Raw genomic sequence first — 24,877 nt, 5'->3', positions numbered from 1 at the left:
GACTAAATTTTCTATAGCTACCAAAAATATACCAGTACCGTCCCAATGTCGCGTTCATCTAGATAAAATTGACAAATAGCAGATTTTTAGTGATGGGCCCAATCTTAGATCTATAGTCCAACATTAGAGCCATTTCCTCTATATCTAGGTTTCGTTTTTCTTGTCGTCTGAAAATGCAACCCCTAAAATTTCCCCAGCAGCAGTAAAACACTGCACTCAAATGAAAAATAATCATAGTAAATGCAGCTTCTGTACCAAATCGTGCCAATCATGAATTTATTGAAATTTTCTCAAAATTATGACTCAATCCTCCACCTCTCCACCGTTCACCCAAGATACGCACGGAATTAATTTGATCCAAACGGACACATACTGCAGTAGTTCATTTGTCCAATCAGTAACCTTACACAAGCGAAGCAAATAAAAGGAAATCAAACAACACAGCCCGGACCCAATGATATGCCGTAGAACAAAAATCAACAACAAGAGCCCTCAGAGCAGAGCCAGGGAGATATCAAAATTTCCAACGGATCCATCCCAGCTTGCCAGCCAGCAGCCACCGAGAGGAAGTAGCCTTCATAAATATTCAAAAGGAACAATTTCTTTCGATTCTTGTTTTCCGTCTCAATTTCCACATGTTTAGGCTTTCGAGCAGCGGTCCTCAATCTGTTGCTAATGACGGTCCCTTTTGAGAATATTGCGATCCACGTGGACTCATGCAATGTTGGAAAAATAGGCCCATTATAAGTTGTTGTTACTTGAACAACTTATAAAAAATTGAAATAAAAAAAACAATGATGAATTCACTGAATAGTGTTTCAACATTGCAAATTCATTAAAACAGCTCAAAAAACGTTTGAGCCTTCCTGGGCTCGGAGGGTTGCGACCAGGAGATTGAGAATCGCTGCTTTTGCGTTTCGGCTTTTATTTTCCAAATCCGCTTGGATTTTTCATCTTTCATTACCGTCCTTGCATCGTCTGAATACAAATAAGTCTATGATGAATTTTTATCTACCGCTCGTTCGGTATGTTTCTACAGATACATGCTACTATTCTAATACCATCCTGGGTGTGCTGGTCCTTCGCACTAGAACACTCAACGATTTGTTCACTTTTACCGAGTGAGTTCATCCTTGCCACATTCACACAATTCCTGATTCCCAAAAAAAAAAACACACGCATAAGCTTTGGGCATGCGGTGACAAGACCCGAGCCCCGGTAGCCACTTTCACCTAGTCAAACAAACATACATGCAAGCACAATCAAACTGTTTTTTCCTTCTCCGTCTCCAATCCCCACTCCGGGAGGGTGCCATCGCCTCAAATTGGATTCGAACATTGATTGCAGTCTTCCATGTCTGCCTGGAACTCCTCGATTTGCAGTGTGGTTTCGAAGAAATCATACTTTGCATGAACGGTACGTGTTGCCTGCTGGAGCACTGTTTCCGTGTTGGTGTTTGGCACTGGTGGAAAAAAGGAAGAAGAAGAAGAATTTAAAATGACGATAGAAGTCAAGGGGGGGGGGGGATGCTTCCACCAATCGTTCATCGAAGGAGGAGCAAGGCTGGGAAAATGAAATTATTTTACATTGGATTAAGCTCTGATGAAACCGCTCCTGCTCAAAATGTGCTCCGTTTGCTTTTTTTTTGGTAGTTGAGGCTGTGATGAAGCTTATTTTGAGCAGAAATAGATTCATAGAAATAACTGAGAGATGTTTGTTTTAATGAAAGTGAACAAATCAAGACCAACAATTGAAATGGCCTTAACTCCATTTTGTAAACAAACCTTGTAAGACCATTTACTCGCGAACCGAAACCTTCATTCGCAAACCTAAACCACAATCGGGTAGAGGAGAATTTCATCTACCTGCTCATTATGTTGGTTTGCCTTTGCGGGCTTCGGTTCGCGAGAAAATGGCCATACAAGGTTTGTTTACAAAATGGAGTTAAGGCCATTTCAATTGTTGGTCTTGAAATGTGGTTTTTAAAGCTTAAAAACGATTTGTTGTACACATCTAAATCACTTCCCCCAACCGGAAAATGTGCTGCTCGTTAGACTCGCATTCCTTTCGAATCGGGCTCGCAGGCAGCGATTTGTGCGCTTGTGGTAGTGGTTATGACGAGATCGACCACGTGCTTTGGTCACCCTACATTGTGTTGCTAGTTCCGAGTTATCCACATAACTCAGGGCCCGAGCAAAATAACCTTTGGGGCCCGTTAGAGACATCTTGGCGAGCCGAGATCTCGATTATTTTAATTTAATTCATGTGTTTTTAAAATGGGTCTATCTTCTCTCAAGCTGCTAGGTCCCCATCGATGTACCCCCATGTTCGTCTTTTTCTCCAGTATGTCGCTTAGTTCTAGATCGGGGGAGAGGTAGCTCATCGATTCTTCCGGTTCGCCTCCTAGCATCGTGCTATAAGGTACCAGGCGATAACCAGGGTAGTTGATCGATAGCTCGATGACGTCATTTCGTTGACGTCTGCAATGGGAAATTCTCATAGCAGGTGTTGACGATGGGACGTTGTCGAGTTGTTGAATAGCACCGATTACCTGTCGATCTGCCAAATTTGGAAAGACGTCTGCATTGAATTGTCTCATATAATAATATTCCGCCCACTATATCACAAAAAATTGCGAGTAGCTGAGTGGAATGGAGATAAGTTAAGCATTGGCTACAGGACCAAGTCTTCCCTGGGTGGTGCCAAAAGATGAGCGCAATAGAATCATCAAGTTGCCATAAGGCACGGAATGAGACTATTGCATGGCTGGGTAGTCAAAGTATTCTATTCGTTAGTCATTTCAGGTGGATTAGAACAGGTTTAGGTGGGCGTTGGCCAGATTTGGATTTTTCAGATGTAATCCTGGATAGGACCCTGTCATTGAACGTCGCGTGAAAGTGGAACTTAATGAAGGCCTAAGTACTTTTTCGTAGTTTTTAGTTTTCGGATTTGAAAGATCGTCGGTTACAGTGGCCTGCTTACTGAGCAGAAAAACGCGGTCCCAGGTCCTTACATATCAAAGAGATTTATGGTAAAATCGCTTGTGTATCGTGTATATTGCGAAACTCGTTGTTGTCGTTGGTTCCGGGTTTGAATGGATACACAAATTTGAGCAACGGTATTATGTGATATGAGGGGCTCGGTGTTGTCTGCCTAGTGGCAAACGTTTTTGCTTACTGAGCAGAAGACCGTGGGTTCAATCCCAAGCTCCTTCGCGTTATATGATCGTTAGGACATCAATTCAGCTTATCGTTTACCAAAACGAACCCTGCTGCAAACCCAACCCTCTTATCCAACATCCCAGTGATTCCTCGTGGAAGTGCAGAGGTGTTCTCGGCTTCCATCAAAGCGAGTGTCATGTCAACACAATCCTTCCCATTCCTTTCTTGACCTGTGCTCGGGCGCGGCCGGCGCTGGTATTGCTTAATTTAAGATCACCAGTTTTTACACATTGAGGATGATTGCTAGTCCCAAGCATCGTCTATTGGTTCTCTGTGTAATTACAGCTGATCTGGCAGTAACAGAGTGATTGTACGACTTTTCCCCGAAAACCAGTCCCCCGAAAACACTTTCCCCGAAAGTTATTGCCCCGAATGTAACTTTTCCCCGAAATACAATTCCCCGAATGGCACAGTTCCCAGAAAATAATTTCCCCGAATGTACCATTTCCCCGAATCTGCGCATCTTCGCTGGTTAACTACTTATATCGAACAACACCACAATAAACATATTAATGTGCGTCGAATAAAGACAATAGTTTGACTTTCGTTAAAACAAAATGTAAAGGTCAAGCTCCTGAAATCGGTGTAATCCTATTTCAGCAGCTTTTGACCTTTCCATGTAGTTTTAACGAAAGTCAAACTTTTGTCTTTATTCAACACATATTGATTTCTTCGTGCTCCATACAATTTTAGATTCACCCTATAAGGAGTCGCCATGTGACTAATATGTAAGGCATGGGGACGCATGATATCTTTTCTTTGTTTGTATGGAGTTTTTTTTAACGGTCGTACCTATCAAACAAACACACACATTGTATGCAATTAGCTCCATGGATCATACCATATTATACGCCAAAGAATGAACTATGATTCAAAGAAGGAAAATTTCTTGCGACAAGCAAAATTTTCCCTTCTTCGTATCACAGCTCGTTCTTTAACGTTTTGAAGAATAAATATCTTACTAATTTATCAAAGCGATATCTCATTGTAATAAAATTGAAGAACGAGCCGTGATACAAAGAAAGGAAAATGATATCTCTTTGATAAAACCAATTAGATACCCTAATAAAAAATTACCATAAGCGAACGATAACCCAAATGTGTGAACTATTCCACAAATGGTTTGGATGATACCCAGAACCAAGGTATCAAAAATATCTCTAAATGACAAAATGACAAGCGATCAACGAACCGCATAATAACGCTATGTCAGAAGTGGAAAGCAATAATGATATAACCTTCTTCGTTCTTTTTCATGACAAGCAGCCCGTGCGACACAGCTCACTCGGGGCGGTAGAAGGAAACGAGCAAATTGTTGGCAAGCTGCTTCACGAAGTAAAGCCGAAGATGATACACGTGTGGTAATGGGAATTTTTGTGTTATGTCTTTTCTCGATTCAGATCAAGCTATTTCCTCATCCGTGTATATTGCAACAAAGCAGGCAAGCAATATATCATTATCCTTCTACCACTCGGATCGAGCTATGTTACAGAGCGAGTTTGTCATGGTAGTCGTAGCAACCGTTTTGTCTGTATCGTTGGTTGCTTTATGTTTTTGGATTCGCTGCCCAGAACACGTCGTTAAGCAAATTAACCATAACATTTTTATTAGGGTAGATATTATGCGATACGTTAAGAAACGAGCTGTGCTACAAAGAAGGAACATTTCTTGAAACAAACAACGATTTTTCTTCTTTGTATAAGAGGTGATGTACAAATTATGTCACGCCCTAAGGAGGGACGTGTAGAAATATGTGATTGATTAATTTTTCCTCAATTTCGCGTGACATAATTAATGTATGGCCCCTAACGGCTCGTTTTTTTTTAATTTGATTACGATTAGATATCAGTTTTATAAATTAGTAAGATATTTATTCTTCAAAACGTTAAAGAACGAGCTGTGATGCAAAGAAGGGAAAATTTTGTTTGTTGCAAGAATTTTTCCTTCTTTTTATTTTAGTTGATTATTTGACGTATAACTTGGTATGTTCCATGGAGCTAATTGCATACAATGTATGTGTGTGTGTGTTGGATAGGTACGAACGTTAAAAAACTCCATACTAATAAATAAAAGATACCATGCGTCCGCATGCAATACATGCTATGGTCACTTTGCGACTCCTTATAGGCCGAATCCAAAATTGTATGGAGCAAGAAGAAAACACCATACACCGATTTCAGAATATTCGGTAAAAAATTACAGGAAATCTGTGAAAAATCACCGAACTGTTTACCGAACGTTCAGCTGTTGAGATTTCGGTAAAATTTCACAGATTTCGGTAAAATAATCTTAGTGGATTTACATGTAGTTTTAACGAAAGTCAAACTATTGTCTTAAGCGAACCCCACACGGTAAGAAATATTGTCAATACTTAAAAGTATTGACAATAATATTGATGATGTGAATACAGATATATTGTCAATACCGATGTATTGACGTCAATATAAAATGCATTGACTATACGATTATTGTCAATACAAACAGTCGTGTAGAGTCCACTTTAATTCGGCACACATTGATATGTGTATTGTGGTATTGTTCGATACAAGTAGTTAACCAGCGAAAGATTTGATGAAACTGACACAATTTTCCCTTCTTTATATCAAAGCTCAGTCTTTATGCTCATTAAAGAGCCTGAATTTATAAAGAGACGACATCTTATCCATTTGACAGGTCTTCTGCTCGATTGGAATGACTTTTCCTATGACTTTGACAGACAATCGATTGTTCCAATTTTGACATATCGCCTCTTTATAAATTTAGGCTCTTTAATGCTCATTACAATCAGATATCAATTTGATAAACCGCCAAATGTCATAACAAGTCATAACCACAAACTTTATCTAGGGTGTTGAACGACTTTGTTCTGTTTATCAATATTCAGCAAAGATATTTTTCTCAATTTCATATAGATAAGTAGTAACAAACCCAAGGATCATATTTAAATAGATCGCACAGATTTTGTGACAAGCAATGCATTAGGTAAAGGAAAAACGTCACGATAGGGGGGGGGGGGTAAATTTCTCCTCGATTTAGCGTGACATAATTAATGCATGGGTCCTCAGCACTTTAAAGTGTTCACCCTGAAGAATTTCTACTTTGTCTGACTCTTATTCCTCATCGATCCTTGTTTGGACCCTACCCGAGGTAATCCTGCTTGGCCATCGACTTGGAAAATTCCTCTTCGATCCTTCGGATTCTTATATGGAATATATTATACACTTGGAAGTCGATTTGGAGAAACTTATTTCTGCCACCATGACACCTACGCACAAAAGAAAAGGGCAATCGCTTGATCCCCCTTCTGATGACATTCAATTGAGCAATCAATTTGCTATGCTTACGGGATGAGATGATCGAACGACAGCGGCCAACGATGCGTGAACTTTGCAGCCTCTCGGGGTATGGTAGTTCGAAGAACCTTTTTTCCCCGCAAGGATATCCACAAAACCACCTGACCAACACACAGAAAACCAAATCGATCACGTTCTAATCGACGGGAAATTCTTCTCCGACATTATCAACGTCCGCACGTACCGCAGTGCAAACATAGATTCGGACCACTACCTAGTTGCAGTATGCATGCGCTCAAAACTCTCGACGGTACATAACACCCGTCGAAGTCGACCGCCGTGACCCAACATCGAGCAATTACGGGACGCCGGAGTTGCCCAAGACTACGCGCAACAGCTGGAAGTTGCACTACCCACGGAAGAGCAGCTTGGCGCAGCTACTCTTGAAGATGGCTGGAGGGACATCCGTTCCGCCATAGGTAGTACTGCTGCAGCGGCACTAGGTACTGCGATCCCGGACCGAAGAAATGACTGATTTGACGGCGAATGCAAACTGTTAGTAGAGGATAAGAATGCAGCACGGACGAGAATGCTGCAACACCACACGAGATTGAATGTGGAGTGATACAGACAAGCGCGGAACAGACAAAACTCGGATTTCCGAAGGAAGAAGCGTCAGCAGGAAGACCGAGATCGCGAGGCGATGGAAAATCTGTACCGCGTAAACGACACACGGAAGTTCAACAAGAAGCTAAATAGTTCGCGCGATGGCTACGTGCCGCAAGCCGATATGTGCAAGGACTAGAACGGTAACCTTCTCACGAACGAGTGTGAGGTGATTGAGAGGTGAAAGCAGTACTATGACGAGCACCTCAACAGTTATGCAGCAGAAAACGAAGGTGGCACGGCAACAGGCCATGGAGCACGCGCAGAAGACGACAGGCTACCGGCCCCTGATCTTCAAGAAGTTGAGGAGGAGATCGGTCTGCTGAAGAATATCAAAGCAACTGGTGTAGATCAACTAGCAAGTGAGCTATTAAAATGCGGTGGTGAAGAACTGGTTAGAGCGCTGCACAGGGTAATTGCCAAGATTTGGGAAGAGGAGATATTACCGGAGGAGTGGATGAAAGGTGTCGTATGCCCAATCTACAAAAAGAGCGACAAGTTGGATTGCTGCAACTACCGCGCGATCCACTGCTGAGCGTCGCCTACAAGGTACTCTCCCAAATTCTATGCCGCCACCTGTCACCATTTGCAAGAGATTTCGTGGGGCAATACCAGGCGGGATTCATGGGTGCCCGCGCTACCACGGACCAAATTTTCGCGATTCGGCAGGTTCTGCACAAACGCCGCGAATACAACGTGCCCACACATCATTTGTTCATCGATTTCAAATCGAGATCAGCTATGGCAGATTATGCACGAGTACGGATTTCCGGATAAACTGACACGATTGATCAAGGCGACGATGGATCGAGTGATGTGCGTTGTTCGAGTATTGGGAACACTCTCGAGTCCCTTTGAATCTCGAAGGAGGTTACGGCAAGGTGATGGACTTTCGTGTCTGCTGTTCAACATCGCGTTAGAAGGTGTGATCAGAAGAGCTGAGATCGTGGCACGATCTTCAGGAAGTCCATCCAGCTTCTTGGCTTCGACGATGACATCGACATCATGGCACCGAACTTTGAGACGATGATGGAAGCGTACTTCAGACGACTGAAGGCTGAAGCTAGGCGGATTGGACTTGCTATCAACGCATCGAAGACAAAATACATGAAAAGAAGAGGTTCTAGGGAAGACAGTGTTAGCCTCCCACCCCGAGTTCAGATTGACGGTGACGAAATCGAGGTGGTTGACGAGTTCGTGTATTTGGACTCGCTGGTGATCGCCGAAAATGATACCAGCTAAGAAATTCAAAGGCGCTTTATTTTTGATGTTTATTAATTTATTTGATAAGGCTCAATCGAATTAACTTTACAGAGCCGAGGATTCTTGTTCACTAAACAAAACATCGTAAAACTATAGTCAAAAGGTACAACACAATAAACACGTTATCTTCCGCTATCCAGAAAGCCTCCTCCATTAGAACGGAAGCCGCTTCAATTGGTTTCATTGTATGGCAGAATCGCCAACGGGGGGCAAAGTGCTTCCATTGCAGCAATGAACGCAAAACGTGGTCAGCACTCACATACTCATCACGAAAAGGTTGCTTTCCAAAGTCGACGACGCACCGACCGAAAGAACTGCTGATGAAGAACAATGAGGAGGACCACACTATAGTTGCTGCCGAGAAAACAGACGATAGCGTGACACATATCGGGAGTTGCTTGCTTCTGTCGAAAGCCGAGTAAACACTGAAGACGCTTTATGGCAGGGAATCGTAATTACCCAAGTAACCACCAAGCCGGCTAGCTGCCCGATAATTGCCCTTCTTGCGATATAAGGTAAATATATGGTTTCCTAATTTTATATCAATCGTATATCAACCTTATATTGCACAAAGGGTGAATAGCGGGCTTGTTGGTTACATGGGTACTTTGGACTTCGGAGGGCGCTCCGGTCGAATAAAATTCGCCGCCGCACGTAGTTGAGTATCTACAAGACACCGGTGGTGCTCTACGGCCACGGGACCTGGACTATGCTCGTGGAGGACCAACGCGCCCTTGGTGTTTTCGAACGGAAGGTGTTGCGTACCATCTACGGTGGAGTGCAGATGGATGACGGAACGAGGAGGAGGCGAATGAACCACGAATTGCACCAGCTGCTGGGAGAACAATCCATCGTCGTCATTGCAAATTTGGGCAACTACGGTGGGCTGGGCACATCGTAAGAATGCCGCACGACGACCCAGTCGAAATGGTTTTCGAAAGCTACCCAACAGGAACAAGAAGAAGAGGCGCGTAGCGAGCAAGGTGGATCGACCAAATAGAAGGCGACCTGCGGACCCTCCGCAGACTACGAGGCTGGCGAAGTGTGGCCATGGATCGAGTAGAGTGGAGACGACTTGAGGTAGGTAAGTTGTATACTCTTATAAACAGAAATCCAAACTTTGCCTGAACAATAAACTTCTAAGATTTAAACAAGCTATTGGACCGACCATCCTTTACGCTGCACAGTGGTCTAAAATTGCCAAAATGTGCGTTTTTTGATTTATACGCAAACAGTCCATTTAAGCCATATAGTGTCTTCGTAGAAGTTTGTGCACTTAAAAAGCCTCTTCTTTTGAGCTTAGTCATTTCATGATTAATTTACCTAGCAGGGAGATCAAAAATTTACTTTTTTTGTTTGTCGAGATAGCAAAATGGTGTCTCGAGCAAAATTTTGGACAATATTAGAACAAACATTTTAGTTAAAGATGTCAACCCTCTATCTCTTATGTTTACAGAGATGTCATTTTTTTGGTAAGAGCGTTCAGAAAATCATTTTTTGCAAATAACTTTTCAGGAAGCAATTTTTTGACATTAGCATGTTCTTAACAAATGTTTGTTTTTAAAAATACGCCATTTTGTATTGGGAAGCAAGTCCATATCTTCAATATTTCTTAAGATATTCAAGGCTTTGATCCAAAATTAGCACTATTTCCAAGGTCAATAGCACGAAGTTGGGCAAACCAGGTTGATTACATTTGAAAGTATACTTAAAATGCTGCCCATTGCATACCAAATCATTAGTTTTCTTTTGTATTCTATGCTGATCTGCTTATTACCGAACTATAGGGTCACGACCTCCTGTATAATTGTGTTACTGTTGTTTTTTTTATGAACATTAAAAACAACATTACTACCTCAAATTATTAGTACCTATATTTCAATATAGTTATATTTCATCAACCGTTTTATACAACTCAAAGAAAAAAATATGGATCACCCATTTCCTCGTCACTTTCAGAATTGTCGCTCACTTCTGTTTCACCATCGGTTCATGCATCGGTAAATGGAACTAGAAGAGTTTGAGCATCTTATAGCAGTTTTGCTTGTTTTGGAAGAGGTGTTATTGTTGAAATTAACGGGTCAAACATTTTTTTAACAATACAATAGACGCCATGAGAAACAAGAACCACTGTTTATTCAGTCAACCAATAACTACAATAGACATTACGAATCACCTTATTTTCCAGTCAACCGGTCACTACAATTTAGAATTTGGAATCAAAACTTTTAGCACACGCGGCTTTGCAACGCTTACTCTTTTTCTGTATGCCTACTTCGATTTAACCGAATTCGAATTTGCTTCCTTCAACACCAAGAGTAAGTGACGTATGGAGGAGCCTCCATGTACAAATGCAAGAAAACGATTATCTGTACACGGTTTACTATAGTTTGGTAATAAGCAGATCGGCACTGCAGAAAATACAAAAGAAGACTAATGATTTGGTATGCATTGGACAGCATTGTAAGTATACTTTCAAATGTAATCAACCTGGTTTGCTCAATTTTGCCCAACTTCGAGCTATTGACCTTGGAAATAGTGCTAATTTTTGATCAAACCCTTGAATATCTTAAGAAATATTGAAGATATGGACTTGTTTCTCAAGACAAAAAGGCGTATTATATAAAAAAAAAAAACATTTGTGTACAACATGCTTATGTCAAAAAATTACTTCCTGAAAAGTTATTTGCAAAAAAATGATTTTCTGAAGGCTCTTACCAAAAAATGACATATCTCTGTAAACATAAAAGATAGAGGGTTGACATCTTTAGCAAAAATGTTTGTTCTAATATTGTCCAAAATTTTGCTCAATACACCATTTTTCTATCTCGACAAACAAAAAAAGTAAAGTTTTCATCTCCCTGCTAGGTGGATTAATCATTAAATGCCTTAGCTCAAAAGAAGGAGCTTTTTGTGCACAAGTGCACACACTTCTCCGAAGACACTATACGGCTTAAGGTGGATTCCCGGTTCAATTGACCTAAACTTTGGATTTTTTTCCAGGGAACTGGTAAGAGTTAGACACCTGAGTTTTTTGTCAAATCTTTATTCAATCTTGCTCTACAACTGGGATTTTTTTCAAGTCCAAAAATCCAAAATGGCGTCAAATATGGCGGCTGCCCGGCGGGTACTTCCCAAAACTGCGAGCAGCCTAGAGGTCGCAAATCGTCACCTAGAAACAAAATCGGCTCAGTTTCTTGAAGAGTATAGTTCAGAGAACGGAATGAACTAGAATCTTTGAAAAATCTCAAAATTTGACAAAATGGCGGTAACTAGGTAAATTACTTTTTTTCAAATGCCCACCATTTTGTCAAATTTTGAGATTTTTCAAAGATTCTAGTTCATTCCATTCTCTGAACTATACTCTTCAAGAAACTGAGCCGATTTTTTTCTAGGTGACGATTTGCGACCTCTAGGCTGCTCGCAGTTTTGGGAAGTACCCGCTGGGCAGCCGCCATATTGGACGCCATTTTAGATTTTTGGACTTGAAAAAATTCCCAGTTGTAGAGCAAGAATGAATAAAGATTTGACAAAAAAACTCAGGTCTCTAACTCTTACCAGTTCCTTGGAAAAAATCCAAAGTTTAGGTCAATTAAACCGGAAATCCCCCTTAAATAAACCGTTTTCGCTTAAACTGAAAAACGCGCGTTTTGGCACTTTAAGACCACTGTGCGCTGTGCCAATTTGGTCTAGTTGGTTCACTACCAGGATAAAAAAGCACTTCAAAGGATTCAGAACAAAGTTTTGAAGATGATTTTGAAGTTGCCTCCCTGGTACAGTACTACCGAGGTACAAAGAATTTCGCATGTTGAGACTTTTGAACAAATCCAGCTAAACATTGCATTAGGTCCTAAGTAACATTGATCGATTCTCTTTGTTGACTTTTTCTTTCTCTAATAACTTGAGCACATAACCGTTTCTTGTTGTGTTTGTCTTATTAGATGCTAGATAAAAGATTTTTTTATCAATTTGTGTGCTGAAAATACCTTGGAATGTCTTTAGCTGGCAGTGGGGATACAAAGCAAAAATCTACGAAGAGAATCTGTTAATGTTACTTAGAACCTAATGCAATGTTCAGCTTGAAATGTCCAACAAAATAATTAATAACGCCTGGCAAAAATCGTTGCAATCCTCAATTGCAACGATTAATTCCCTTTATACTTAGATAAGATTTAGTTTAGAGATGACAATTGTTATTCTGACATACAGGAATAGAAAACCTGTTTAAAAAATACTTATTTGATAAAGCAAAAAGAATGTTTGCACACTTAGATATATATCATAATAATTAAGGCTGATAAGTTACTGTAGTCGCTGGAGCACCTAGATTAAAACGAAATGTCATTTAATTTGAATTTGGAATAGATAAAGAGTTTTAAAAAAGGCAAAGAGAATCGATCAATTCAGGTAGGACCAATTCAAATGGTCATTTAGAAATTTTGATTGATTTGAAAATAGGTCCTTTGTCCATGGTAGTTATTTGAAGTGCCCAGAACCACACTGGTTATGTTTTAGGAACCCCGAAAGGAACTAAAACCGGGACAAATAAGAACAAAACCTAGGGCCTATTTTTTTCCCAAAAAATATCAAAAGCGAGATTTCCTGGAAAACAATGGGTCTATACACCTGCCCGATGGATCAAAATGGGTTTTTTTATGGAACAGAAGGGCCTCCAGGAGTAGTGACCGACCATGTATTAGGCATTGCAAAAAAACACTTCCACGAAGGGTTGTCTAAAATTAGGCCGACATTTCAACTAAGGGCTGAAAGTCTCTATAATAAAGCAAAATAAGAAGAAGAAGAATTTGTATACGGTACCGGTATTAATGATTTCCTTTATCAAAATATTGGCTAACACCTGATCCCTCAATGAAAAATCACACCACGAACGCCCACAGTAAACATATACTACTAAAAGCTAACCAGCAACAGTAAGTCTTCCGTCCGTGATTCAGTCCTAATATGAATTCATCCACCCACGCAACACCTGTTTTCATCCTGCAAACGAACACGTCGTAGGCGGGCGAAGACACACACACACAACACACACAGAGGAAATAACATGCAAATATACTCACCGACAGCCAAATGAGCCGACAGCGCAATCTTGTTGATGGTGAGTGCCCATATTCTTAAATTATGTACCCGTACGACACCTTCGATCTGGAGGAACGTTTGCATAACGTCGGTGTAATCAAGATACTTGGGTGTACCTTCCATCAGGACCTGTGCGTTTTTGGGGTTGGAAAGATAAAATGCAGAAGGAAAATTGGATGAAAATCGGATCAACTGTAATAAAAATAAAAACCGTTATAAATGCGAAAAGGGAAGCTACCGGCGGTGACTGCGAAAAAAAAACCCCGAAGAGATTCCGTGCATAAAAATTCCAACATGTAAGTTTTTCCGGTGAGGTAAAAAGCCTCCTCCCAACGATCAACGATTTCGATAAAAAAGAACAAGGACAGAAGGAGGAGGAAAAACCTGAGCAGAATGAAACCATCTCGAGCACGGAAATTCTACCGAATCGAACCGAGCGCGGTGGGTAGGGTACGGTCCTCGAGAGAAGTGCTTCCCAGACCCATTACCTTAAGCGTTTCAAATTGAAATACAATATTCATTAGGCGTCGCGAGCATTGCGTCCCGCATACCTACCATCGCCACGCCACCACACCGTCACACTGGTCGGTCGACCCGTCGACCATCATTATTCCGTAGGCAGAGGGAGGCTATGGGCATATACTCGCGTCATCCGTGGAACACGGGGTGTTTGGTGAGGCAGGCAGAATGACGAAATTCATAATTTGGAGGATTTGTTCAGAGGGCTGTTGCAGAAACCGCGGAAGCACGTCTATCATCGTCTGGGATTTTTCTTTCTTCAGTTGATGCGGTTCCATTAGAATATGCATATTAATGAAGAATTTTGATTAATTGAGAAATTGATTCATCTGAATACAACCGTAGGCAGCCTGGGAAAAGATTGCCGAAAAATTGCGGTTGACATGAATACATGATGAAGTGGGAAAAATTGTGCGAAATCCATGAATTATTTTAGTTTCTAGGTATTTTATTTGTGAATGCATCGCTTTTATCCAGCGTCGGTTTTCAATAAAACAAATTGTTTGAAAGTTCTTTCCTGTATGTCATACTAAATTCTTCGCGAGGGATTATTCGAAGCATCCACTTAGGTGTACAACAAAACATGTTACAAAAATTATTTTCACGTTTCACTGAGAATCAACAGGTTAACAACAATCACAGTTTACTCACTCATGACCACGTGAAAATTTACATGCAATATCTTTTGAAGAACTAGTTGTTGCTAATGATCAGCTGTACTTCCTCCTTCTATATGCAAATAATCCGACAGGGATATCAAGAATCTCATTCTGGTCGAGTCCGGGCGGATGTGGCTTATCTCTGAATTCAACAAAATCAGACACGCAGCATATCAAAATTTTCAGAAAATTCATTAGAGACCATAACTCTATGTTCCAAGTTTCGAACAGGTTCGGAAAGCCCCGAAGAAATTAAACAATTCATTATTTTAACAAACAATAGTCTTAAGGCATATCAAGATTACCAGAATTGTGTGGACATGGCATTTCACATAACAATAATGAAAATAGGCACCCAACGGTTCAAAACAGGTTCCCGGAAAGCTCGGGAAAAGTGGCCAATCTCTGATTCCAATAAAACCAGACATCCCAAGTAACATTTTACGTTTTATGCAGTACTACAAGGCTACTATAAAACAACATTCATAAAACTCTGGTCAAGACAGCTTTGCCTTTGTTACATCCCCCAAAACTTCATTAAGACTAGACTAGTTGGCCCACTCTGGAGAAGGTTTTGAAGGGAATATTTTTGAGGCACTTCAAGATTGATTTGCGGCAAAAAGGTTATACGACGAAAGCATTAAGAACCATTTGAAATTTTTTATTAAAACTACAATAAAACAAGCTGACGTTTGCAGAAATTGTTAAGTTGCAAAATGGAACCTCTGCTTCGTTGGCATCAGCCGCACAAAATGGAAACACTTATGAGATTTTGTCTTCTGATAAAATGGACTCTGATATAGCAGATGAGAGTGAGTCTCCGGACGTACACGCCCCCGGTAAAAGGAAGCCGACTAGCTCCCCGGGAGTCCGCCGGAAAAAAATAAAACCACTCTCAAAAGCTTGCAAAAATCTGAAGGTAGCGGGGATTCATTAAAAAAAGCCGAACAAATCGGTAATTGCTGCTCCATCTGATCCTTGCTGCAGCTATACCACCCCACCGCTACCTAATAAAGGTAATCGTAAGAGGTTACCAAAAATAAATACCACGTCTACTCGCAATTCAAAGAAAGCTCTCCCGTCCAAGCGAGGAAAGATTAGATTTAAGGACTTACGAATCGCCACTTCGAGGGCTTATTGACCTGCTTGTTCCTATAGTCGGAAACTACTTCAAGCAATTGACTGTATCATGGCCTCTCATTGGTGAATTCATATCTTTCGATGGATAATTCGTCGAGTGAGCATCAAGATATGATCACTTTATTGCAATGGAACTGTCGTAGTTTAATACCTAAATTAGACTCGTTCAAGTATTTGATTCACAATTCTGATTGTGATATATTTGCACTCTGTGAAACTTGGCTTTCTTCTAGAGATGAACTAAACTTCCACGATTGTAACATTATCCACCTGGACCGAGATGATTCATATGGTGGCGTACTTTTGGGGATCAAACAGTGCTACTCCTTCTATAAAATCTCAATCCCAATAATTTCAGGCATTGAAATTGTCGCTTGCCAAATAAATGTGAAGAACAAAGATCTTTGCATAGCTTCTGTATATGTCCCTCCAAGGACTTCCATAAACCGCCGTCAGCTTTGGAGTTCAGTTAATATCCTTCCATCTCCAGTTCTAATACTGGGCGATATGAACTCACACGGTACTGGTTGGGGCGAATCATACGATGACAATAGAGCGGGTATTTTCTATGATTTGTGCGACGATTTCAACTTGACTATCTTGAACACTGGTGAAGCAACACGTATAGCAAACCCTCCTGCTCGAGAGAGCCGTCTTGACATTTCTTTGTGCTCTAACTCACTATCATTAGATTGTCTGTGGAAGGTTATCAATGATCCCCATGGTAGTGATCACTTACCAATTATTATTTCAATTAAAAGTGGTCGTCTAAAAACAGATCAGTCAATTCAAGTTCTTTTTGACCTCACGAGGAACATTGATTGGCAAACATTTGTATCGGCGGTAACTCTTGGTATTGATTCTACCGATCCTCTACCACCACTGGAAGAGTATCATTTCTTTACCGAACTAATCTACAAAAGCGCATTAGAAGCTCAGAAACGACGTGTTCCAAGTGCATCCCTCAAAAGAAGACCTGCCACCCCTGGATGGGATGACGAATGCATAAAGTTGTATCTTGAGGAATCCGATGCTTTTAAAGATTATCGTAGACATGAAAGATCTGAGCTTTTTGAAAAGTATCTAAAGCTTGAAAAAAAAGTTTAAAAACTTACTAAAAGCAAAGAAACGAAATTACTGGCGTACTTTTATCGAGGGACTTTCTAGAGAAACCTCGATGACAATGCTTTTGAAAAAGGCTCGCTATATGCCAAACCGCTCATCTTCCAATGAGAGTGAAGAATACTCCTCCCAATGGATGTTCGACTTCGCTAAAAAGGTTTGTCCAGATTCAGTTCCAGCACAACCAACTCTACGGGATACAGCCCGAAGTAACGGTTCTCTGGATGAACCATTCATAATACTGGAATTTTCAATGGCACTTCTTTCATCGAATAACTCTGCTCCGGGAAGCGATATGATCAAATTCGACCTTCTAAAAAACCTCCCCTAAATATATCGCTAAAAGACGATTACTTAACCTATATTTTCATTTATGGAATTCAATATAGTTCCACTAGCATGGCGACAGGTTAAAGTAATAGCTATTCAAAAGCCTGGGAAACCAGCGTCTGATCACAATTCTTACCGTCCGATCTCTATGTTATCATGCTTGAGGAAATTATTAGAAAAAATGATCCTATTAAGACTTGACCATTGGGTTGAATCAAACAATCTACTTTCAAATACGCAATTTGGTTTCCGGAAGAGTAAAGGAACAAACGATTGTCTAGCGATGCTTTCATCTGATATTCAACTGGCCTTTGCGCAAAAACAAATGACCTTCAATCTAGGTCAACTGACAACTTCTAGAATTAGCTACAAGGGCTTACCCCAAGGTTCATGTTTAAGTCCCTTACTTTATAATTTCTATGTCAAAGATATTGATAACTGCTAAGATAATCTATGCACGCTTAGACAGCTTGCAAACGATGCCGTGATAACGTGCAGAAATCTTGCAAAGACCATTGCAAAATTACCTAAATAATCTGTCTTTATGGGCAAGAAATTTAGAGATCGAGTTTTCACCGTAAAAAACTGAATTGGTAGTGTTTACAAGGAAGCGTTTTCCAGCCCAACTGCGTCTAAATCTTTTGGGCAGAGACATAACCCAATCTTTAACCTTCAAACACCTTGGAGTCTGGTTTTATTCAAAATGCACATGGGGTACCCACATTACGTATTTGAAACAAAAGTGTCAACAAACGATCAACTTTCTACGATCAATTTCCGGGACATGGTGGGGTGCTCACCCGGAAGACCTCATTAAAGTATACAAAACGACTATTCTTTCAGTTCTTGAGTATGGCTCTTTTTGCTTCCTCTCGGCAAGAAAAGCCCACCTAATTAAATTGGAACGCATTCAATATCGTTGTTTACGTATTGCCCTTGGCTGTATGCATTCAAAACACAATATGAGCCTAGAGGTCCTAGCGGGCGTAAATTCCCTGCAGAACCGTTTCTGGGAGCTCTCATTAAGAATATTGATTAAATGTAGTGTCAGTAACAACCTTGTGAGTGAAAACTTCGAAGAAATGCTCGAATTGAGCATTCAGTCTAGATTCGTGCGATTCTATCTTTATTATATGTCATCGGATATAAGCCTTCCTTGCTATAACCCCTCTCGTGTATGCTTTACTAACTACAGTTCCCCCTTTGACTATGATCTCTCCATGAAACAGGCTATTCAAGGAGTTCCAGATCAACTTCGACCTATCTCAATTTCCCGCATTTTTGCTGAAAAGTACCAACAAGTCAATTGCAATAGAAGATTTTTCACTGATGGATCACGCATTGATGGATCCACTGGCTTCGGCGTCTTCAATGAATACTCAACCGCCTTTCGGAAATACCAGGAACCTTGTTCCGTTTATGTTGCTGAGCTAGCAGCAATCAACTTCGCATTGGGGATGATTTCCGATATGCCCATAGACCATTACTTCATCTTCTCGGATAGTCTCAGTTCGATTGAGGCTATTCGGTCGATGAAACAAGGTAGGCATTCATCTTATTTCCTTTCAAAAGGGAGCAGATGAGTTTACTGGTCGAAAGATCATATATGATTACCTTTGTATGGGTCCCCTCACATTGCTCAATCCCAGGCAATGAGAAGGCAGACTCTCTCGCAAAGGTGGGCGCACAACAAGGCGAGATTTATTATAGAAGAATTTCACATGATGAATTTTTCCCATTAGTACGTCAGAGTTCACTTTTAAGTTGGCAAAACAATTGGACAAGTAATTCTCTTGGGTGGTGGTTACATTCCATTATTCCAAATGTTTCTTCGAGAGCGTGGTTCAAAGGTCTGGATGTAAGTCGGGGAGTCATTCGCGTGATGTCAAGACTTATGTCTAACCAATACTTGCTAGACGCACATCTTTACAGAATAAACCTTGTTGACAGCAATATATTTAGGTGCAGAACTGGTTATGATGACATCGATCACGCAGTTTGGTATTGCCCGGGTAATGACGCCTCCAGAGCACGACTATTGGATACCCTAGTGGCCCGAGGTAGATAACCCTTCCGTGAAGTAAGAGATGTACCGTGCGGGACCGAAATCCGTACAGCACCGAAATCCGTACAGCACCGAAATCCGTACACCCTGTTGAATTTGTTTATTTATATGCATCATAACAATGTAAATATTATACATGAATACATATTCATGTTCATTCATGCATTAGCTTAATGTTTACGTCAACAATTAAGCAGAATGTCATGCAATTAAAATAAGAAAAATAAAAACCTCAACACGTGTCGGGCATTTCTGTCAATCAGTTGCGTTCTTAACGATTTTCTAAGAAAATCTCTCGGATTTACTTCAGTTTGTTAAGCGTATTTCAGTGATGTTTGCAAGTAGTTTCCTGAAGGTTGATTGAAAAGGTTAGTGTTTATCGTTTTATATCTCAATTCTAAGCAATGGATCGTTCATATGGTATTTATTTATCAAAATTAGTACTGTACGGATTTCGATCCATATATAACACCTGATTCTAAATCCGTACACTTGTGCATCACTAATGACGATTCTACTTTATCCAATGTTTTTCAGCAGATCATGGAAACTAAATACACGCCGGAGGATTTGGAGAAGACTGTGGCAATGATGCGTGCGGAGAAATCTTACCGAGAAGCATCCAGGGATTTTGCCGTTCAATTCACCACCGTAAGAGATGCCGTATTGAATCGCTACTCTCTTATTTTATTCGTATTGTAAATGTTATATTATTAATATCTTTTAATGAAGAGCGTCAAGAACCAGCCGAAAAGTAAAACAACGCAGCTCCCCTACAGGATATCACCAACACGCATTAACAAATTAGGGACCATGCATAAATGACGTAGCATTTGAGGGGGGAGGTGAGGGTTTCAGAATTTGTGACCGGCCATGTATTGGATATAGCCAAATACGCTACGAGGGGGGGGGGGAGGAGGAGTATAAAATTGATCAAAAATATGCTACGTCATTTTTGGATGCTCCCTTACAGAGAGCACGTTATCACATGTCAAATTTCAAAAACCTCGAAGTTGTGATCGGAGGAAAACTCCAGTAAGAATATTTAACCCAAAGCACTGGTATAGAATAAAATTTGGAGGAAATTCATCCTTAAAAATGATATTAGTCAGCATAAAAATCCAGCACAGTTACCTTCTTAAATAAAAAGAAATCAGTTACCTCTCCTTTGAATCGATTGGAGTATCAATTAATCTAACGCTGATATCATTAGTTAAAAAAGTAAAAGTAAAAAAATGAACTTGAACCTTTGACGAATGATTCTTATGTAAAATCGTGCACTGAATTCAACAATGTAGTCGAAAAAAATGTCAGTAGGATAGTTTTTGAGATACAGCTAAAAATGAAAATTCCCTTTAAACAAGTTTGATTACTATAATACAAATATCTCCGGTTGTAATGAGATTATATCAATTATTTTAACGCTAAATTAGAGGTAAGAATTTTTTTCGTTCGATCAATTGAACATCAATTGTCAGTGAGATTGATGGTATTGTTGTTAGTTAATAGTTTGTTTTTTAAGTTTTCCTAAGAAAAATTGAATTTCAGCTAAGTTTTTAAGCAATGTAAATTAAAATGTTTATGGGGGTTCTACCATTACTCTTACGGAAAAATAGTGTTAAAACGATCGAAATAAAATTTTATTACGTTTAATTTGGCGTTAAAATAATTAATATCACTTCATTGCAGCCAGAGATATTTGTGTTTTAGTTTTTTTAACGTGAGATTTCATTTTTTTAGCTAGGGGAAAGAGGGGCATAGTGAACAGGCGGGGCATAGTGAGCATCCCGTACTTTGGCTCTGGATCTTCAACTGCATGAAACAAATCAACTGGTAGTAGGACCAATATCATAAAGATAAATATTGATCCTACAGCCAACAAATTTGTTCTGAACGGCCGGAAGTCCAACCTGGAGCACGCGCGATGCTCACTATGCCCCACCTCCCAAGTAACAATCTAAATGCTTGGAAGATTTATTCTTATTTTATCATTGTTTTATCATAGCATCCCTTCCAGCCTGTGGTTGTATTACGGTTTTGTGTGCTTGTCATAAAATCAGGCCGTCAAGTCGTCTATAAAACTGTTTTATGACTACTAAATTAAAACTCAGACTTCATAGTTTTAACGGTAGCTGTAAGGTGGTTCTGCATCACTACTTATAACTGAAGAATAAAACCAAAACAAAACATACAATTATATTTTATGGTACACTTTTTATGACCGATATAAAACTTGAAGCAGTCTTAGACCTTCATTAAAGCTTCATTACAACTATCATCTTTATCAGAGGCCTAAGATTCACAGATAAGAAATATACTGCTACAACAAAAAATACTCTGAAATTTTTTGTCATTATAAAAAACAAATCTATTCAGATATATGAAATGAAAACTCCTTCAGTGCTTCTGAACACGATGAAAATGAGACGATCGACAATATGAAACTCCTGGAGGAACTACAGTTATACGATCCCTACATAAGGCACAGCGCGGTGAAGGAGCTCTTAAAAATATTGAACAAGCGGCTTTCCGATACACTTCCGAAAGATCCACGAACCCTTCTTAAAGCAACGCCGACAGTTTCACTAAATCCGGTTGGAGATGGCCAGTATTGACATCACGGCTTTAAACCTTGTATTGAAAAAGCTTTTAGTTTATCCAATAAGCATTTCTTACATCTTGATTACAAGCGAAAATAGGAGGATCGCTTGGAATGTTGACTTTTTGACAGGTGGTCATGGTTTTTGTTTTGTTTTGATTCGCTGTACCGAATAAAACCAGCAAGCTAGTTATATAGCTTAAATATAACTTAACGCTCTCAATTTGGACTACGAAATGCTAAGATACAACCATTAGGTTTATGTTATGCTATAGAATTCCAATCTAGGAGAATATGTTATATTGAGGTATTTTTAAGGAGTAGCAAGTTATAACGAAAAAAAAATGTCGCCGTATGAACACATTTCACACAGTATGAATAATTACGCTTTAATTGATAGGCAATAAAACACTTTCATACATCTATGTATAATTAAATAATATGTGACTGGTTATTGCTCAACAGTAGTAACAGTTTTGTACTAAATAGATAATCTTTGAATGACTCTTTAATGCATGGTGCTAATGCAGACAAATTAAAAATATCCCTATATTTTAGTATTCATATGGCGCACTAAATTTATGCTCCTATTTGGTATAATAATCACCATAAATATTGCACGGCATGCTGTGAAGCATATACAGATTGGTTTAAAATTATAATAAAGTCGTCTTATTTTCAATGTACAATAATATCAGCCATTATTACCAACTGACAAGGATCATGATTTCACATCAAACATCGAAAGAATAAAACCACAATAAAATATTTCTCAATTATAACTATCATCCAAAAACCCCAACTTAAAACCTTCAAAGTTGTCAAAATGTTTTGCGTATCATGTTTTATCAACTTCTTCAGGAGCGATTTATGCGGTTGTAATATAGTTTTATGGTAGTCATTAGAAGGCTGTTACAACTTTCTGACCTGGAGGAGGTTTTATGTTTTCAATTTTAACAATCACGTCTAGAGTGTGATAAAACTGACATAAATCCTATGCTCCTAAAGTAGTTCGCATATCAAGTTTTAATGACTGCATTAAAACTGGGCCAATTGGCCATGACATGGCTGTATTGCGGTTCTCAGGAGATTGTTAAAGCAATGTGGTCGTTAGTGAAGGTTTTATAATTTGGTTATATCAACTGCTATAAAACTTAAATAAAACAAAAAATGTTGCTTGGGAGCTGTTCACTATGCCTCTCTTACCCCTATATCTCCAAAACTATCCTACCGAGATTTTTTTGGACTACATTTTTGGATTCAGCGCACGATTTTACATAGGAAATGACCATCAGCGTACAAAGTTCAAATATGCTGTAAACTAGCGTATTTAAACGAATATAGCTGTTTTGGACTCTTAGCCAAGCAACTACAAAAAAATATTTTATTCAAGATAGCAACACGTTTTTTTTTCATTGATTTGGATCGATTTACATTCATGTACGGATTTTGATTCATGACTGTACGGATTTTGATTCATCCTCAACACAGTGTACGGATTTCGATTCAAAACTGTACGGATTTTGATTCAATCGTAGAACGCTGTACGGATTTTGATTCAAGATATGTGCAATTTAAATCCTTTTTTCTAATAATTAAAGGTTATTTTAAGACCTGGTGTTTGCAAATATTGGAAAAATAAAGATAAATGTAAAGGAAAAAGATGTGATACAGAGCATAATGTGATAGCATAATTTAGTATTGACCGTTAATGATTCTCTCGTGCTTAGGTGTACGGATTTCGGTCCCGCACGGTATTGGGAACACGTGATCTTCCCTACATGCAAGCGATCTACGAAATCCTTTGTTTGTCTGATGTTAGAGTTTAATGTGACCATCCCCTCCTTTCCAAACAATTTCCAGCCATTGTATCCCAGTCTTATTATCCTCATGTTTCTGTGCTACTTGCTCCTGCCCAGCCAGGATTTGGTCAACCGTCCGAAAGTAGTATCTGAAGGAGGCTTCAGAAACCAGTTTCCTACCTAGCTCCTTCCAATCGAAATTGTTACCCATTAACCTCGAGCATGCCACGAGTAATATCATCCGCTCTTGCCAAATTCATTGTTCAAACATAAATGTGTCAAAAATCCTCATAAATTTCATCATCATAAATTTCATCGAAACTCATATTATGGTCTATTTTTAGGTGACAAATTAAATCTAATGTGAAATGAGCTTCGGAAGATCGAAAAATTTAGGTCCGCTTTCGAAAAACGTTGATTTTACTAATTATTTTTAATTTAGTAAACAGAATATAGTTATTTTTTATATTAATCATTGCACCCAGTCGAGATAATTTGATGATTTTTGTAATCTCTTTTACTGCTCATTGATGAATTGATGAGAATAAAGTTATGTTTAAGGAAAACCATCTTGAAAAACGAAGAATGTAAAAAAAACAAATGGAATAATAACAACATGGCGATTGCATAAACATTAGTTTTCCATAATCCATTTGTGAAAAAGCTCTTTTTCTGTCATGAAATCCCTAACAAATGCAAAATATTTTAATGCTACTTTTATGACGTTAATTAGCAGACTGAATTGTTTTTATCTGAAGCCATTTTGTTTGATCCTATTTCGTTTAGTTTCATGACGGCATTAATGGTGGCAAAGTTGCCTGGAAAAACTTAAACGTCAAAATTTGTTTATTTTTCGATAGTTTTGTTGTGCGATCATTGACACTAGGTTCTACTCCAGCGTTGGATCCACAAGTTGCGTCCTCGATAAGGGCAAATATCATCCATCGGAAGCAGTTAATCAGGAAGTTTATCGATGTTACTTGGAACAGGTAAAACCTCAATCGTTCCCGAAAAGTTTCGCTTCTCCGGCTATTGCGAGGAATTTTATGTGTGCTTGCTTGGGTTTTTTCGAAGGTTCAACTCTTTCGCAGAATGAAACTG

The 24,877-nt window shown here is 39.4% G+C and overlaps 1 protein-coding gene across 1 annotated transcript in view; it reads right to left on the bottom strand.

Moving 5' to 3' along the window:
• Positions 1 to 823: 823 nt before the first annotated feature.
• Positions 824 to 24,877, bottom strand: part of ZnT35C (Zinc transporter 35C) — a 103,056-nt gene continuing 79,002 nt past the window's right edge. The window contains exons 6-7 of the mRNA XM_065233973.1: positions 13,522 to 13,669; positions 824 to 1,462 (exon numbers count right to left, since the gene is read on the bottom strand). Coding sequence (XP_065090045.1) covers positions 1,320 to 1,462; positions 13,522 to 13,669 — 291 coding nt within the window. The 3' untranslated portion in view covers positions 824 to 1,319. The remainder of the gene's footprint in view (positions 1,463 to 13,521; positions 13,670 to 24,877) is intronic.

Source organism: Ochlerotatus camptorhynchus, unplaced genomic scaffold (assembly GCF_037179485.1).
Source record: "Ochlerotatus camptorhynchus isolate MF236.1 unplaced genomic scaffold, CSIRO-AGI_Acam_v1.1 ptg000424l, whole genome shotgun sequence".
NCBI classification, from domain to species: Eukaryota; Metazoa; Arthropoda; class Insecta; order Diptera; family Culicidae; genus Ochlerotatus; species Ochlerotatus camptorhynchus.
Note: the sequence above shows the minus strand (reverse complement) of the source record. Positions and strands in the feature narration are given on the sequence as shown.